General features: G+C 45.9%; 1 protein-coding gene across 1 annotated transcript in view; it reads left to right on the top strand.

Moving 5' to 3' along the window:
* Positions 1 to 19,275, top strand: part of LOC105868823 (uncharacterized) — a 25,494-nt gene continuing 6,219 nt past the window's right edge. Inside the window, exons 1-5 of the mRNA XM_012759976.2 lie at positions 1 to 58; positions 8,970 to 9,065; positions 9,302 to 9,428; positions 9,685 to 9,798; positions 11,799 to 11,861. Of these exons, the coding sequence (XP_012615430.1) occupies positions 9,024 to 9,065; positions 9,302 to 9,428; positions 9,685 to 9,798; positions 11,799 to 11,861 (346 nt within the window). The 5' untranslated portion in view covers positions 1 to 58; positions 8,970 to 9,023. The remainder of the gene's footprint in view (positions 59 to 8,969; positions 9,066 to 9,301; positions 9,429 to 9,684; positions 9,799 to 11,798; positions 11,862 to 19,275) is intronic.

A 19,275-nucleotide genomic window follows, 5' to 3' on the forward strand; every position in this document is an offset into this window, starting at 1 on the left:
CTTTGTCTGAGGCGCTGCAGGCTGTCGCCCCTTCACGCACGAGCCGGCTGAGTGGACGGTGAGTGGGGTGCGTGTCGGCGCCAGGCCGGCCGGGACCCTCTCCCCTCACGGACACCACCCGGGCGAGCGCGTCCTCCACACCGATGGGACGCTTCCCCGCGGGCACGCGCTGCCGGCTTCGCTAGCGCTGGTCCCCTTCTCTCACGGACACGCAGCGGCCTCCTCCCCTTGGCCAAGGCCGCGCCCTCTGGCCCGCTCGGGGTCCCCACTCTTTCCCTTCGCCACGCCCCGTACCCCCGCGGGCCCTGGTGCACCCCTAGCCCCCTCCGACCCTCCCGCGCCTCCTCCTGGCTCGGACCCCCTAAGACCTTCTCGCGCCCCGTTCTCCTTCCCCCGGCGCGGTGGGTCATCTGGAGTCCCAGGCGCGCGGGCCGGGTCTCCCAGGCCGCCTTTCAGGCCGCGTTCGGCAGGATCTGGAGGGAGAGGATGGGGCGCCATGGCCCCTGGCGGGAGGGCTTCCTCAAAATGTGAAAAAGGAGGTTTTCTGCTACATGCACAACCTCTGGGGCCCCACAAGGACCCGGAGCGCCTCTATTTAGCAATAAAAACGTTTTCCCGCGTGAAAAGAAGGGTTAGCTGCTTTCGTCTCAGCAGTTGTCGGCCGAGGGTACTACTTCCCAAATTTCTTACCTTCTTCCATCATTCCACTGGTGCTGTCTTTTTCCTATTACTTTGTAAGAACCCTATTTTAATCAATGAGACCGACCAACGTTTTTGCAACATAGCAAATATTTTCCTTATCATTGGCTTTTTAATTTTTTGTTTGTTTGAGGCAGAGCCTCGCTCTGTCGCCCGGGCTAGAGTGCCGTGGCGTCAGCCTAGCTCACAGCAACCTCAAACTCCTGGGCTCAAGCAATCCTACTGCCTTAGCCTCCTGAGTAGCTGGAACTTCAGGCGAGCACCACCAAACCCGGCTAATTTTTTCTATTTTTAGTAGAGACGGGGGTCTTGCTCTTGCTAAGGCTGGTCTCTAGCTCCTGAGCTCAAGAGATCTTCACGCCTCGGCCTCCCAGAGTGCTAGGAGTACAGGCGTGAGCCACTGTGCCCTGCTCGGCTTTTTAATTTTTAAATAGAAAATAATATGCAATAGCATGTCATAAAAATGTAGAAGTCACTCTCCAACAACACCCCGCCAGTGTACGCAGAGGTAAGCACTGTGGACAGTTCTGTAGAACCTTTTCTGAATTTTTCTGTGCAATTTACAGCTCTGCACGCACGCGCGCACACCCTTTTTTCTGTTATTAACATAAAAGGTGAACTCTCGGACAGCAGAGGGCGCAGAACTTGCCCCCTGCCCGGTAGATACTTGCAGATTTTTCAGTTACTAGTTCAGTTTCCTGTTCCCTGGGCTCTGCACGCCCTGGGTTTCTCTGTTCTGGTGTTGCCATCGACCTCTCCACCCGGTATAGGGCTAGAGTCCATGCGGTCTTGCCAGGTCGACGTCTTAATTTCCGTTCTAGATTATTGGTGAAGTTGAAATCTCTTCGTTTGTGTTTTAGCCATTTGTATTTCTTTGTGACTTGCCAGCTTGTATTATTTTCCATATATGTTAAAAACATACTTATCAGTTTATCCGTTTGACTCCAATTATGTTGCTTTGCCCTGGTTTGGTTTTTTTTTTTAGATAAAAGATTTTAAGTTTTTAATGGTCAAAAATTTTTCCTAAAGACTTTGAGCTTTGTGCTGCGTTTTAAAGGGCTTTCCTCATTCCAGGATTATTTTTAAAATAAACTCTTGTTTTTCTCCAGTACTTGTAAAATGTTGGATACATCTGGAATTTATTTTGGTGTGGAGTGAGTTTGGAATCTAGTTTCATGTTTTTCTTTAAATCATAGCCATTTCTAACGCCACCTATTGAATAATTCTTCTCTCCATTGATTTGCAAAACTATTTCATATACTTGAATTTTAATGTCTTTAGGTCCATTTCTGGAGTTTGTGGTGGCTTTGATGTGCATAAAGTTTTGATTTATAAGCTGCAGATCTGTGGATCTCTGTCCCCAAGATTTCTGCTTTTGGTATTTTGGTTAGAAAGGCCCTTCCCACATAAAATGATAAAAATTTACCTGTATTTTTTAAAAAATTCTTTCTTTATTGACACATAATAATTGTATATATTTACAGAGTAAACAAGTCATATTTTGATACATGCATACAATGTGTAATGATCAAATGAGGTAATTGGGACATCCATCACCACAAACATTTATCATTTTTTTGTGTTGGGAACATTTCAAATCTTCTGTTTTGAAATATACAATAAATTATTGTTAATTATAGTCACCCTGCTATGCAATCGAACTCTAGAATTTATTCCTTCTATCTAACTGTATGTTTGTATCCATTAACCAACCTCTCTTCATCCCCCAGCCCCACCCTTCTCAGCCTCTGGTAACCATCATTCTACTCTCTGTCTCCAAGAGATCAATTTTTTAGTTCTCACACGTGAGTGAGAACATATGATATTTGCCTTTCTGTACCTGGCTTATTTCACTTAACATAATGACCTCTAGTTCCATCCATGTTGCTGCAAATGACAGGATTCCTTCTTTTTATGGCTGAATAGTATTCCATTGTGTGTATGTACCATATATATATATTTTTTTTTTGAGACAGAGTCTCACTTTGTTGCCCAGGCTAAAGTGAGTGCTATGGTGTCAGCCTAGCTCACAGCAACCTCAAACTCCTGGGCTCAAGCAATCCTTCTGCCTCAGCCTCCCGAGTAGCTGGAACTACAGTCATGCACCACCATGCCCAGCTAATTTTTTCTATATATATTAGTTGGCCAGTTAATTTCAAGACAGGGTCTCACTGTAGCTCAGGCTGGTTTTGAACTCCTGACCTTGAGCAATCCACCCACCTCGGCCTCCCAGAGTGCTAGGATTATAGGCGTGAGCCACCACGCCTGGCCTATTAAATATTTTTAATTTTTTAGGAACCTCCATACTGTTTCCCGTACTATTATAGTTGTACTATTATAGTTTACATTTCTGCCAGGAGTGTACTAGCATCCCCCTTTCTCCATATCCTCACCAGCATTTTGTTATTTTTTATTTATTTATTTATTTTTTTGAGACAGAGTCTCACTCTGTTCCCCAGGCTAGAGTGCTGTGGCGTCAGCCTAGCTCACAGCAACCTCAAACTCCTGGGCTCAAGCAATCCTTATGTCTCAGTGTCCTGAGTAGCTGGGACTACAGGCATGTACCACTATGCCCGGCTAATTTTTATTTTTTATTTTATTTTATTTTTTTTTTTGAGACAGAGTCTCACTTTGTTGCCCAGGCTAGAGTGAGTGCTGTGGCATCAGCCTAGCTCACAGCAACCTCAATCTTCTGGGCTCAAGCGATCCTACTGCCTCAGCCTCCCGAGTAGCTGGGACTACAGGGATGCACCACCATGCCTGGCTAATATTTTGTATATATATTTTTAGTTGGTCAATTAATTTCTTTCTATTTTTAGTAGAGATGGGGTCTCACTCAGGCTGGTTTTGCACTCCTGACCTTGAGCAATCTGCCCGCCTCGGCCTCCCAGAGTGGTCTCCAAGAGATCAAAAAACTATATTTTTAGTTGTCCAGCTAATCTCTTTTTATTTTTAGTAGAGACAGGGTCTTGCTCTTGCTCAGGCTGGTCTCGAACTACTGAGCCCAAGCAGTCCTCCTGCCTCGGCCTCCCAGAGTGCTAGGATTACAGGCGTGAGCCGCCCCGCCTGGCCCTAGATAGATTCTTGTTATCAGCCCTTTATTGGATGTGTAGAGAGCAAATATCTTCTCCCATTCTGTAGGCTGTCTATTCACTCTAATGATAGTTTCCTTGGCTGTGCAAAAGCTTTTTAATTTGATCAGATCCCATTTATTTATTTTTATTGCTGGTGTGATTGCTTTGGGGGTCTTCTTCAAAAATTCTTTTCCTAGGCTGATGTCTGAAAGGGTCTTCCCCACATCCTCTAGAATTCTTAAGGTTTCATGCTTTAGGTTTAAGTCTGTTATCCATCTTGAATTGATTTTTGTGATAGGTGAGAGGTGGGGATCCAGTTTTCTCAGCACCATTTATTGAAAAGAGATTCTTTTCCCAGTGTATATTTTTGTCTGTTTTGTCAAATATTAGATTACCATATGTGGATGGTTTCATCTCTGGATTCTCAGTCTGTTCCAAAGGTCTATGTCTCTGTTCTTGTGCCAGTACCATGCTGTTTTAATTACTATAGCCTTGTAGAACAGCTTGAAGTCTGATAGACTGATACCGCCCAGTTTGTTCTTTTTACTTAAGATTGCTTTGGCTATACAAGGTCTTCTCTGGTTCCATACAAAGCACAGAATTATTTTTTCTAGATCTGTATTGAATTTGTTTCTTGATGCTACTTATCAGTAGAGTCTTTTTATCCTTTCATATTTTCTGATTGTTGTTGATGTATGGGAAGGCTATCAATTTGGATAACTATTTCTGATCATTTTCTCTGGGGAGGTTTTAGGTGGTCAAGTTTAACAATGTTTTGCTTTGCACTCACAGGTGGCTCAGAAGCTGCCTCCTTTAGAGTGCTTCCACCCTGGAGGGCAGGGGCTTCATGGTGGAGCAGGGCGTCTTAGCAGAAAGTTGAAGGAGTGAGGAGGAAGGGACAGCAGTGGCTCTGGGGGAGATCCTGGCAGTTCATCCTATACCAGGAGACTCAGAATGTGCCTGTCTCCGTGTGTCACCATGTGCAGGGTCCTCTGGAAGGACAGGCATGGTTGCTTTGTCACATCAAGACTGTCAGGAATTCCAAAAAGAGCTATAGGTTTCTAATGGTTAGCTTACAAAACAAAAAATTAATAAATGTTAAATTCTAACCTCTTTGTGTAATTGTGGTCCCTTTTTAGTTCCTGACCCTGTGATCCTGCTTCACAGTGATCAAGAGAGCCAGACCCCTGCTTGGCAGAGAGTATCTCACTGCAATGCAGCTTCTTTCAGTTTTCTTTAAATGACCTTGCTGCTGAGAACATTGATCTATTCTTGTTTTTGTTTTGGGTTATTCCCTAGGGAGATTGATTGCCAAAAACTGAAATTCCTGAGTCTGAAGAAGAATCTTCAGTTTGATGCCTTTGTCACCTGTGGGTGGGTGGGGTCATTGCTCAACCATGGCCCTGGGTGGGTACTCTTTGTATTTGCCCAAGTGTTAGGGTGTGGCCTAGCTTCATGAGGGGGCTCCTCAAACTCCATTTCTGGTACTCTATAGTGGTGATCCCTGGCCTGTCCCAGCCCCTGGCCCTGGGGCCCAGCATCTGTACAGCGCTTATTATAACCCATCTGTACAGGGCTTATTATAAGTCTTTAATTTTTAAAAACTGTCCACACCATTCTCCTTTCCTGCCTGAACTCCTATGTTCTTCTCATGGAGCAAAGCCTGGAAGTAGGCCTCAGAATTCTGGGTGCCTGGGGGGACAGGTTAAAAGCCAGTTTCTGGTGCCCCAAATAGCTCTCCTTTCCTGCATATGAGTGTGAAAGGTTTAAGTTGAGGCCCACAATGTTTGCATATGTTTGCATCCTTGTCACAGGCTTGTTCCAGGAGACCCAGACCTTTATCTGCCAAAGTGCAAGTAAAGAAAAATTTATCTGTACCAAAGGTATGAGAAGAAAAAAGTAAAACAAATATAAAAAAAGAAAAATTTAAAACTAGTTAGTACCACTTTTTATTTATCTTGTTCATTTTTCACCAGACTACAACCATACTTTTTTTTCACTTGTCGATATGGGAAGGTCATCCCTAGGTAAAGACTTTACCTGATGTCGCCTTTTGTTTTTATGCATTTCTAAGACTCACCCCAGGTGGCAGTCTTTCTCTTTCTCTGTCTTCTTGCCACACATATTGACAGCCTGATACTGTCCTTTGGAGTTTTTCCCTGTGTGTTAATTTAATCAAATCAGATAACACCACCTCATCCAGCTACAGCAGACTCTGAGCCAGGCCTGTTCTGAGCACTCTCCTCTCCCTAACCATGTCATCTTTGAGGCCCTCAGAGGAATGTGGAATGTGTCATCTCCCAGATTTACAGGTGGGTCCTTAGTGCAGCTGGCAGAGGATAAAGCAGGCAGGCCAGTCCTAGGTCCCTAAGACACAAATACCCTTGGGGGGTTGGGGTTATAGTTTACAGAGTGAGAGCATTATCCACACACTGACCTCATTCTACATTTTCACTCACTCGTCTGGCAGCCTGGCATAGTATAAATCTTTCTCTTCAGCAGGTGCATGACCTGTGTGTGGAAGGACCAAGGTGGCATTTGCCAAGGCACCATCCTTAAGTCTTCCCTTACCTGCATTCACCCCTATAGACCACTGTCCAATGGCATATCTGATTCACCTAAATACTGCCAGATGGCCTTCCTGAGAATGAGTATGAGAAACTCCACTTTCTCATCCCTGCCAGTGGCAGGTGTTGATTCCTTACATGTTGCTCTTCCAAAGGGTATAAAGTGTGGTCTCATTGCTCCTTTCATTTCATTTATTTATTTAGCAAACAGTTAACCACTGGCTGCTCTGGGCCTGCTTCATGGCTTGCTGGTGCAGCAGGAAGGGATAGAGTGAGAGCTGGGTGGGGGCACAGGCCAAGGGGTAAGGGGCTGTAGGGCTCTGAGGAAGATCAGAAACATCAGGGCAGCCTTGTAGGAGCTGGTGGGGGTCTGGAAGGACCTTGAAGCAGAGGACAGTCACCATATTCCAGTGAGAGGGCAGATAGGAGGGCTGGGCAGACAGCTCAGGAATGTGCCAAGGGCCACCAAACAGCTAGGGGTGGTGGCCACAGGGCAGGGAGTGTGGGGTGAGCAACACGGTCAGGTTCTGGATGTGCTTGGAAGGTGGATGAAAAGTGGGGTGTGAGAGTGAGGAGGAAAGGAAGCTTATGTGCAGGTTTGCAGACTGAGCTGAGGGCAGAAATGATGGTGGTGGCGGTATTCAGTTTTGGATGTTAAGAGTCTGAGATGCTACAAGACATGTACATGGAGATGTTGAGTCAGAGGGAAGGGGATTGCCAGCTCAATGGCACCAAAAAGGAGCCTCTTGGGCTCAAGTGAATATTCAGACTCACAGGACGACCACACCTGGTGCTGGGCTCATGGAAAAAAGCTGGCCGTGCCCTGCAGGCATCCAGGAGTACTTGGGTGCACAGACACAAGATGCAGACAGGAGCAGGAACCAGCCTGGCCCAAAGCCTCTTGGTCACCCAAGCCAACACCTCCTGTGTTAGCAGTATGGGGTGCAAGACCTGCTCAGGAGGCTCTGAATATGATTCCTGTGGGTGTTCATCATTGGGTTCTGCCCAGGTGTGATGGGGGCTATAGTGTGAATGACTGTCCACCTCTGCCAGGTTTCCAGGAGACCAGAGCTACATTCACCAAAGGTCAAGTTCATATGCAGGCAAATATGGAAGGGTTACCCAGCAATGTGGATGAGGAGGGGAGTGGTAGAGGAAGGCACACCGAGAAAACGCCGCTGAGAGAGAGCAGTGCTCAGGGGACCAACTGTGTCTGTGTCTCCACTGCTGAGAGTAACAAGGACTGAGGATTAACATTGGATTTGGCCACATGGAGATCAAAGGAGACCCTAACCCAGGGCTACTTCCTGGCTGAGAGAGGGTGACATCCTATGAAGATGTTGTACCCCGCAGAGGAGAAGAAGGGAATCGAGATCACAGGGGAGAGTTCTCCTCTCCCACAGGGAGATAGCTGGACAAAGTGTGGTCCCCAAATGGCAGGTCTGTGTGCTGGTGGGTGACGCATACAGAGGGGTAGGGTGTGGCAGTAGAGAAGGCTCTGCTGCACCTCCAGGGTGGGCACATGTGGGATACAGGGACTGGGAGGGCAGGAGGCAGAGAACCTGAGGCCACTGTTACCGTTCACACTTAATCTTTACTTAATTCAGAATTGGTTATTGCATATCCCATCTGGATACACAAAAGTTGCTAAATGAATGATTGGTTTCCCACTGAACTGATATTTATAGCTTTTGACATCTTTTAATTTCCCACACATGCCTGTCTGGCCTCATCTGTTCTGGCAGCTTGCTGGTTTGATTATAGCAGCTTCCTTACTGTCTTTGGTTCTGATATCAGGCGGTCCCCACTCTGTTCTTTCAAATTTCTTTCTGGTCTCTTCTCCAGCATCCATTGTTCATGTAAATTCTAAGGTAGTTTTATTTACTCCTTTAAAAGACTTCCACTGGAATTCTAATTGCACTGCACTTACACATGGAAACGTGCATACACACATTTGGGGGGAATAGACATTTTTGGAGAACAACAGGACAGGCAGGTTGGGAGTCAGCCTCTCTCCACACCCAATCCCCCTGTTGTATTCTTCATAAGCAGCCATTTTTAGTTTATTATGTTCTTCCCAAAAGTTGTCCATCCAAATAAATGCACATATCTGATGTTTTATAAAGACAGTGGGAAGTAGTATGCACCTGTAGACCCAGCTGCTCAGGAAGCTGAGGCAGAAGGATCAATTGAGCCCAGGAGTTTGAGGTTGCTGTAAGCTATAATGATGCCACTGCACTCTAGCCCAGAGCCCTTGCTGGCTTCCCCCACAGAGGTGTGATCAGCCAACCATGAGGACTCCAGGTGTCTGGATAGTATAAAGGCTTGGGACCTTGAGCCTTCAGCGGACAGCAGGTGCCCTGCACTTGGTGTTCAGAGTCCCTTGGCACTTGTTAAATGGGACCTTCTTGGGATAGCCCGAGAGCCCAAGAACCATGTGGTTCCAGATCAGAGTTCCACAGGGAGGGGAGGGCAGAGCAGGGCTGTGGTGTCTGCTGCTCCTTGGGTGTGCGGCATGGCCCTCACTGACTCTCTGCAGGAGGCCCAGGGATCCCTGAGGCTCCCCCAAGAAGTCAGGGTCTGCCAGGGGCAAGGTCAGGCCCCTCATGTGCCCCCTTCTCTTCCTCAGCTCCACAGGCTCCTCTGATTTCCGTGGTTCTCAGAGGCCCCAGGAGACCGGGTAATGGCAGCAGCTAGGCTCCTGCCTCGGCCGGCAGGACCCCAGGTGAGCTATCCCCAAGGTCTTTGCAGTGCTCCAACTAGAGCCCCTGTGGCCCCTCCCACACCCAGGGCTCCCAGCAGCAGCCTGAGCATTACTGCATCTCCTGAACTCTGTGGCCCTTTCCATTGCCCTCTCAGTTCACAGGGCCCTCCATTCCCAACTGCCCATATTGCACACGCCCACTCCCCTTCACAGACATAGCAATTCAGTCTTACCTGCAGCAGCCCTTGTCATTCCAGGCTGAGGTGACCTTCGAGGATGTGGCTGTGCTCCTCTCTCAGGAGGAGTGGAACCGCCTGGGCCCTGCTCAAAGGGGCCTCTACCGAAACGTGATGATGGAGACCTATGGGAACGTGGTCTCGCTGGGTAAGCCCCTCTGCAGGCCTGGTCTGTGTATGTGTGAGTTGGACTGGGGTGGGGCTTCCCAGGGAAGGGGCTCCTCTCCCAGGTGGGGGCCTGGGGCTGCCTGGTACTAGAGACTCGCTCATCACTCCTTGGGTGCTCAACTCCAGTAAGAGGTCAGTCCTGTCTATCTTCATGTCCCCATAGGTGGCATGAGCAGGGGTATCAGGGCTTGCTGATAAATGTTATATAAACAAAGGACTTCCCTCCCCATGATCAGGACTTCCAGGATCCAAGCCCCAAGTGATCTGCCAGCTGGAACGAGGGGAAGAGCCATGGGTCCTGGACAGGAAGGGAGCGAAGAAAAGCCAGGGCCTGGGGAGTGGCCACTCAGGTGAGTGAGGGGAGCTGGCCCCTGCTTCACTGAGGGCTGAGCAGGTTCTGAGCACAGCTCTGGGCCTAATTCAGACTGTGCGACTGATAGGGAGTAGCTTCCACCTGGGGTGAGACCAGTAAGGCCTCACCTGGCGAAGGAATCTGTAGGCTGAGGTTGCTCAGTCGGGCAGCAGTCTGTGGCAGGAAGTGAATGTAGCAATGAATCTCAACAGAGCCATGCAGAGGTGAGACTGGGGCACGGCTATAGATTTTGTTCCTGACCAGAGGGACAAAGACTGGTTAAGCAGGTTCGGACGTTCAGATTATCTGAGGGTTACCTGATTAATTTAGAAAACAAGAACAAAGCCTCCTAATTGTAGAAGGGAAGTTTCTCAACCTGATACTCAAGGTGAAGGGCTAAAAACTCACTGTTTCCGGTCAAGAACAAGACTAAGGACCCTGATGTCCTCACATCCATATAACATTGTACTGGGGGTACCGTGTGTGAAATAAGGAAAAATAAACGAAGCAACAAAACTAGAGCTATAAGAATTGGAAAGGAAAAGAAAAGTGTTGTTTTCAGTTCATGTGATTGTCAACTTAAAGATTGATTAGAATTCACAAGAGAGGCTGAGTTTCTGGCTCACACCTATAATCCCAGCACTTTGGGGGGTGGAGGCAGGAGGATCACTTGAGGCTAGGAATTGGAGACCAGCCTGGGCAACATACAAGACCCTGTCTCTGCAAAAGATTAAAAAAAAAAAATTAGCCAGGCTTGGTGGCATGCAAGGTAGAAGTTGCAGCTACTTGGTAGTCGCAACTACTCAGGGAGGCTGAGGCAGGAGGATTGCTTGAGCCCAGGATTTTGAGGCTGCAGTAAGCTTGGTCATGCCATTGCACTCCAGTCTTGGTGCCAGAGTGAGGGCCTGTTTCTTAAAAAAAAATTCATAAGCGAAATTACCAGTGTTGCTAGATACAAAATCAGTCATATTTCTATTTCTCAGCATCAAGCAAAGGTGTAATTTTTAAAAAGATAATAGTATCAGGAATATAAAGCATCTAGGAATTAATCTAACAAAAGATGGGCAAGACCTTTATGGAGAAAATTATATTTAATAAAAGGGAAGATGGCATAGGTACGCATAGATCCTACCCTAAAGACTGTGCTCATGGTTGCTTTAGGCAAAGAACCTCTGACTCCAGAAAGGTGACCTCAGTCAGCCTGTCCAGCCAGAACATACCCCCCACACCCCGAGGTGGGTGGGAATGGCACTGGCAACACCTCCATTGGCTGATTGGCTTCAGCATCTCAGATGTGGTTGTTTTCTCCTTTAACGCTCTCCTTGTTTCTAGAGAAACAGGAACAAGGACACCAGGTGTTAATCAGATATCCTGAGAGGAACAATGGATATACTAGCCCCTCAGATGAATTTAATTTTCCAGTGGCCATGAACAAGAAGACACAACATCATGTTGTGGAAATCTCGCATAGTACTTCTGTTTGTTGACTGCAGCCATAGGAGGCAAGAAAACATGGAGAGTGTTTTGCAGCCAGTGCCAAACCAGACCTGGGCTCCCTGGTGGCCAGCTGTGCACTCACGTGATGGAGAGCGTAAATTCCCTTTAAGTGCCCTTTGAATTTGTTGCCAAACAGACTGTGAACTTCTCTGAGAACATGGTAGGTTGGAGATGAGAAGTTTTTGCACAGAAGCACCTGGTCACCCCACCTCCAGCACAGGCCACCAAGACAGATGAGACTGAGTGAGCTTTAGATTAATGATGTGAATAGGTAGCAGAAGCCTTATGCCTCACCGCTGCTGATATCAGAGCCATCCAGGAGCAGAGTGTGCCAGGTCATTGTCCTGGCAGTTCCTCAGGATAGATAAGTGTCTGCACCAGCCCCACCTCTGCTGTTTTTAACTCAAGTGAATTGCACTTACATGTTATAATGGTAGTGAAAGGATTTTTCTTCTCAAAGAGGTGTTTTGTTATCACTTCAACTCTGTGTTCCTCTTACAGACATCCTCAAATGTGACCGAACTACAGCCTGCATGCAACAAGACAGTTTATCTGATCCATGGGGTAAGTGTATGTCTGATCTTTTAAATTCAGAACAATCCCTGAAGGTGTTAATGCTCATGTGTCACCAGAATGTAGAGATTCCCCAGGGTGCTATGAAGCTTACTATATGACTCACACAATCCCTAGAAAACACTAGGGAGGGTTTTTGTTTTTAATTAAAAATCTATTTCAATGGAATCACTTTTTCTCCCTTTATTTATTTTGTCATGCTTAAAACATACTTCCCTACTCTATACTTAAAACAACAACTGAAGCCATCATTCTAAAAGCAAGTGGCTCTTGGCTCAAGCCCAGCTTCTGTATAGCATGGATGCAAGGTGCAGGCAGGTATGGCCTGCCGCCAGACTTCACAGCAGGTTGAGTCTATCTTGCAAACAGTCATATAATGCTTTTGTGCCATGGATAATTAAGTAACCTCTTATACCGTTAATTAATTAATTAATTAATTAATTAATTTTTTAAAGACAGAGTCTCATTCTTTGCCAGGGGTAGAGTGCCATGGCGTCAGCCTAGCTCACAGCAACCTCAAATTCCTGGGCTCAAGAGATCCTCCTGCCTCAGCCTCCCGAGTAGCTGGGACTATAGGCATGTGCCACCATGCCTGGCTAATTTTTTCTGTATATTTTTAGTTGTCCAGCTAATTTCTTTCTGTTTTTAGTAGAGACAGGTCTTGCTCTTGCTCAGGCTGGTCTCAAACTCCTGAGCTCAAATGATCCGCCCACCTCAGCCTCCCAGAGTGCTAGGATTATAGGTGTGAGTCACCGCACTGGGCCAAGTAAAATTATTTAGAGATAAAACAATTTTTTTAAAAAAGAGCATCTACTTCCAGTCAAGATGGAGCATCAGGGACCAGAGTAACCCTGCCTCTTAAAACAACTGAAAAACTGGGCAAGAGATATGAAACCATAGATCTCAACATGTTGGCCATTAGAAATCAGTCAACAAAAGAAAGAGATCCCTGAGAGACAGAAAACAAAGTGAGCCCTACAATTGTCTCAACTCATGGCTTAAAGAAAGTTGAGGTACAGGGAGGGGGAACCCTGGCAGAGCTTATTAGTCTTCCTTGAATTGAAAAGACAGCTGAGAGGTACATGGAGGAGTAATAAAGAAATCGGTTTAACAAAGAGAATTCTCGGCCGGGCGCTGTGGCTCACGCCTGTAATCCTAGCTCTTGGGAGGCCGAGGCAGGTGGATTGCTCAAGGTCAGGAGTTCAAAACCAGCCTGAGCAAGAGCGAGACCCCGTCTCTACTATAAATAGAAAGAAATTAATTGGCCAACTGATATATATATAAAAAAAATTAGCCGGGCATGGTGGCGCATGCCTGTAGTCCCAGCTACTCGGGAGGCTGAGGCAGGAGGATCGCTTGAGCCCAGGAGTTTGAGGTTGCTGTGAGCTAGGCTGACGCCACGGCACTCACTCTAGCCTGGACAACAAAGTGAGACTCTGTCTCAAAAAAAAAAAAAAAAAAAAAAAAAAGAATTCTGGAGATCTGCAGAGTCTCCCTCAAATATTTAGTTGAGTACTGATTAGCACATGCATGTCAGGAAATTATCCAAGGACAAGAAAGAGCCACCAGTCCAGGCATGGTGGCTCACACCTATAATCCCAGCACTCCAGGAGGCCAAGGCACAAGGATCGCTTGAGGCCAGGAGTTTGGACGAGCCTGGGCAACATAGTGAGACTCCATCTCTACAAAAAATAAATAAATAAATTAGCTCTGCATGTTGACGCACACCTATAGTCCCAGCTACTTGGAAAGCTAAGGCAGGAGGATCACTTGAGCTGAGGAGTTGAAGGCTGCAATGAGCTGTGATTATGCCACTGCACTCCATCCCGGCCAACAGAGCAAGACTCTGTCTTTTAAAAAAAAGGAGAGTTCTTTAAATCTGAATCTAAAGGTCAGAGACAGAGGAGTCAGAAGTTCAAAGCATTAGAAGGACTTGATGCATCATTTCTACCTTGAAGATAGAAGGGGATATGTGGCAAGAAATGGGGGCAGCATTTAGAAGCTGAGAGTGGTCCAGCTGACATCCAGCAGCAAGGAAACAGTCACCCTGGTCTTACAGCTACAAGAAGCTAAATTTTGCCAACAGTAAGAATGAGCTTAGAATTGGATTTATCCCCTGAGCCTCCACATAAGAACTGAGACTGGCAAACGCTTTATTTCAGCTTCATGAAACCCTGAGCAGAGTACTTAGTTATGCCATATGGAATTCTGGCCAACAGAGCTATGAGCTAAAAAATAGGTGTTGTTTTAAACTGCTAAATTTGTGGTAATTTGTAACACAGTAATAGCAAACTAATACAGTGCCCCGAGCTCACACAAGCCTGGTAATATTGTCTGTTCCTAACAGCCAGAGTGGAAAACCACATAATTCACAAGGCATTAGAGTACTGAGAAGGGTCTTGCCTCAGTAGTGGGAAAAACAGCCCCCACTACTCTCTGCTCCTACTTAACACAGCTTATGAAACAAGACCCAAAAGAACCGTACTATTACCAAGTAACTTAACTGCATATTAGAACAAGATCAAGAAGATAGGAATACAAAAATACCAAGTATGGGACTGCAAACTAGTTCAACCTCTGTGGAAAGCAATATGGAGATAACTTAAAGCTATACAAGTAGATCTACCATTTGATCCAGCAATCCCATTACTGGGCATCTACCCAAAAGAACAAAAGTCACTCTATGAAAAAGACATCTGCACTCGAATGTTTATAGCAGCTCAATTCACAATTGCAAGATGTGGAAATAATTGAAGTGCCCTTCAGTACATGAATGGATTAATAAAATGTGGTATGTGTATACCATGGAGTACTATTCAGCTATACAAAACAACAGTGATATAGCACCTCTTATATATTCCTGGATAGAGCTGGAACGCATTCTATTAAGTGAACTATCCCAAGAATGGAAAAACAAGCACCACATGTACTCACCAGCAAATTGGTATTAACTGATCAACATATAAGTGGACATATAGGAATAACATCTATCGGGTGTCAGGCAGGTGGGGGAAGGGAATGGGTATATACATACATAACAAGTGTGATGTGCACAGACTGGGGGATGGACACGCTTGAAGCTTTGACTTGAGGGGGGAGGAGGGTCAAGGGAAATATACGTAACCTTAACATTTATACCCCCATAATATTGCTGGAAAAAAAAGAAAAAAAATTCAATAAACAGTTATAACCTTAAAAAAAAAATACCAAGCAAGAAAAAATCTACAGTGTCAGGTATCTAATACAAAATTCTAAGGCATGCAAAGAAGCAAGAAAATACAACCATAATTAGAAGAAAAACTAATCAAGTGAAACTGACTGGAAATAGAAAAAATGGTAGAATTAGAAGACAAAGACATTGAAAGAGAATAAATTTACTCCTATGTTCAAGGAGCTAAAGGAAATATTGAACATACTAAGTAGAAACTTGGAAGATATTTTAAAAGACTTAAATATAATTAGGTCTTTATTTGAAAGACAGAAAAAATTCACTAGACAGAATTAATGGCAGGTTAGACATTGCATAAGAAAATATTAGTGAACTTGAAGACAAAGCAACAGGAACTTCAAAAAGGTTGGGGATTGCTGATCTACAAAATATGTACACATGGCTGGGTGCGGTGGCTCACGCCTATAATCCTAGCACTCTGGGAGGCCAAGGCGGGCAGATTGCTCAAGGTCAGGAGTCCAAAACCACCCTGAGTAAGAGAGAGACCCCCATCTCTACTAAAAATAGAAAGAAAATTAATTGGCCAACTAAAATATATAGAAAAAATTAGCCGGGCATGGTGGCACATGCCTGTAGTCCCAGCTACTCAGGAGGCTGAGGCAGTAGGATTGCCTGAGCCCAGAAATTTGAGGTTGCTGTGAGCTAGGCTGATGCCACTGCACTCTAGCCTGGACAACAAAGTGAGACTCTGTCTCAAAAAAAAAAAAAAAATGTACACCTAACATAACAGTTAATGGTAAAATATTGAATGCTTTCTCCCTAAAATTGGGTATATGAGTGTTCATTCTATCATTCTATCTTTTTATTTTTTTAAAACTTTTATTTTTGTTTTTCTTTTTGCTTCAAAGTAAAAGTCATTGAAACATTATATCTTTTTTTTTTTTTTTTTTTTTTTTTTGAGACAGAGTCTCGCTTTGTTGTCCAGGCTAGAGTGAGTGCCGTGGCGTCAGCCTAGCTCACAGCAACCTCAAACTCCTGGGCTCGAGCGATCCTTCTGCCTCAGCCTCCCGAGTAGCTGGGACTACAGGCATGAGCCACCATGCCCGGCTAATTTTTTATATATAAATCAGTTGGCCAATTAATTTATTTCTATTTATAGTAGAGACGGGGTCTCGCTCTTGCTCAGGCTGGTTTTGAACTCCTGACCTTGAGCAATCCGCCCGCCTCGGCCTCCCAAGAGCTAGGATTACAGGCGTGAGCCACCGCGCCCGGCCCATTATATCTTTTTAAAACTGAAAAATAAGAAAACACTGCTTAAGATATATTTACATACCATACACTTCACCCATTTAAAGTGTACCATTAAATGGTTTCTAGTATATTCAGAGTTGTACAACCATCACCACAATCAACTTTAGAACATCTTAGCTGTGCATGGTGGCTCATACCTGTAGTCCCAGCACTTTGGGAGGTTGAGGCAAGAGGATTGCTAGGTGATGGATTCAAGAAAAGTAAGGATTTTGTAGATTGTCTGGCTTTTTTCTATTGTTGGCATGGAAGTGATGCTCTTTCCAGCTTTCTACCTCCTTGGGGAAGCAAGTTAATATATAATTAATAACAATAATAACATTATTTTACATCATATATAATACAATAATAAAAGGGATACAGGATGTGCAAGTGAATTGTTCAATGCAGCCACAAGGTGTTGCACACCAAGTTGGCGGTTGTGTGCTTCTGTTGGTCGTGGTGAGGAGCCATTCAGTGCCTATGACTGACCAGGTAATATTGAGGATGAGAATAATATTGACTGGATGGACAACAGTATGCCATAGGCTGGTGGTCTGGTGACAGAAACAAGGGCCTAGATGCTGGTGTGGGAAAAGAGGGAGATAAGGAGTCAGAAGAGAGAGGCAAATTCTGAAGGCCCACCAGCTACAGGAGGAGGGGCTTGTTCTAGAAGGAGGGAAGAGGTTCCTTTCAGATGGAGAGGTCTGGCAGAGCACAGAGGACCCTGAGACCTGGAGAGCAATGGGTGTTGCCATGTTGAGAGGAAAGCTAAAGCTTGCAGTGGGTGTGGTGAAGTAGGTTAATCAGGCCTAGAATGGGACCCCAGCCTTGTCACCACCACCATGGGAGTCCCTTGCCCTCAGTATTATTTCTGGACAGTATCCTTGAGGAAGTTTCCCCACACACACACCTGCTTTCCCAGATGAACCTTCACTGAGGGCTTGCAGCAGTCTGTCCCACTTCCATCCTTTTGCAAGAAGTGTTAGCATTTGGTATGTCCTAGTCTCTCCAAGGTAACCATTCCTTGGATGTCAAAAGACATCACAGATCAAATCAAACATGGGTTTTATTTATTAGCCACCTTCGCTCAAATCTTTCTCCAAACACCTCAGTCATAAAGCACTTCATGGATGTTTCTGTCCATCTTAGAAGGTCCCTTGTCATTTCGGATGGACTTCTTAGATTCTGAGTCTCTTATTTTACAAGTGTGTTTTTGGAGTTTGAGGAGGCCCATTATACACCACTTGTCTTCCCAAAGCAAGTTCTGAACCAATAAAAAAGTAAAGCTTATATCTCATGAAAGCTGTTACCAAACACACATATACACAAAGGCTGATGGGACATGAAAATATCATTTACAGATTAAGCACAACTGGAAAATGTGATTTATTGCCACTCAAATGTGCTTCCCAATACAGAACTCCAGAATAAGACAGACTCAACACCAGGTTCAAGCAGTGAGGGATTACCATATGCTCCCCGGTATTGGGAGCCTGCCTCTCTAGGTCTTTGAATGTAGGCTCACGAGAGCCAGGCTAGTCCCCTGAAGTGGCTGAGCTGAGACTGCTCAGTTCTTACTCAAACTAACCAAAAAAGTTAGTCCACCTCCCCTGGAGATAGGGAATGGGAAAGAAATGATCCCCTATACACATACACACACACACACACACACACACACACACACACACACACACACACACACACACGCACACGCATGCTTTGATGCTGCGTAGCCAATGATCTCTTGTTTCTGAGCCAGAGTTTGCTAAATCTGCACTTTCCCACAGGGGTTGTTGACCCCACTGGCACCTACAACAGACCCCAGGAGTATCCTTCAACAAGAGAAAAGAAAGAATTGCCTTCTTGGATCTTTCTCTACCACGGGACTTCTCATCCTGCAATGTTACTTGAGTATGACAGTTCATTCAGGGAAGTCCCCAGCAGAGGCTTCAGAGGTGAAGCATTGAGGGTAGGGCTGGTGTCCTGAGCCCCAGGGCTGAGATTGGGCCCCCCTGTGCACCCTAGAGCCTGTGGCACTGGAGGCTTGGCTGTCAGCCTCTGCTATAGAAGAGGCCCACGGCCCTTTTGCCCTCAGGAAACAGAGGGGCCTAACACATCCTGTTGCCATGTGGGTTCAGCCTCTTCCTCTGCCCTGAGGTGGGACCAGGTCCACATATTGAATGTCCTTGATGGAGTGCACTCCCTGAGAATAGCCTGTCTTCTCAAAACAGCACCTGTCTCCATGTGAAGTCTTGATCTGGGTGGCATTTTGTCATTTCAGTGGCTCAGTCTACAAGATTTAAAACTATTGTCTTCCTCCACTCACATAGACTCCTTGACTTAATCCAAAAACATCTCTACCTCCACCTTTCCCACCATCTGTGCTCCCCTCCCCACAGGCCCCATCTCTGCCCTGAACCTGGCAGCAGATTCTCATCACATTCCCCTGTGCCTTCAGTCTTGCCCTTCCCACCCATGCCCCTGCTAGTGCATTCTCCACTAGAAATTGTCTTCCACAAAGAGGTCACAGCACCCCCACATACAAGTTTATTAGCCCCTAGACAGCACCTCCCACTGTTCACAAGAGCTCATTTGTCCCTGCCTGCCCTGCAGGGCTCCCACAGTCACAGTGTGGTCCTGCACTTTTTCCTGCTCCACATGGCCTCTCTGGATGCTCAGTCTACATGAGGACTCTGGGGAGGGCAGGGCTCAGGCAGCACTGGGCTGTGTCCCTGCTGCTGTGTGCACTCCATGCAGGGTTATGACCTCAGACTGCATTTACACCTTTCTCTTAAACCTCGCTATTAGCCTTCACATGTTCCTGTTTGGAAACATGTCTTCTGAGTTCTAGTTTGACATTGTTGTGACATTGTCCGGTCCCTCTGCAGCTCACACGGCCATGTGCATTCAGGGACCACACCTTAATCAGCAAAGCCAGTTTCAGGG

The sequence above is a fragment of the Microcebus murinus genome, chromosome 7 (genome assembly GCF_040939455.1).
Source record: "Microcebus murinus isolate Inina chromosome 7, M.murinus_Inina_mat1.0, whole genome shotgun sequence".
Classification (NCBI taxonomy): Eukaryota; Metazoa; Chordata; class Mammalia; order Primates; family Cheirogaleidae; genus Microcebus; species Microcebus murinus.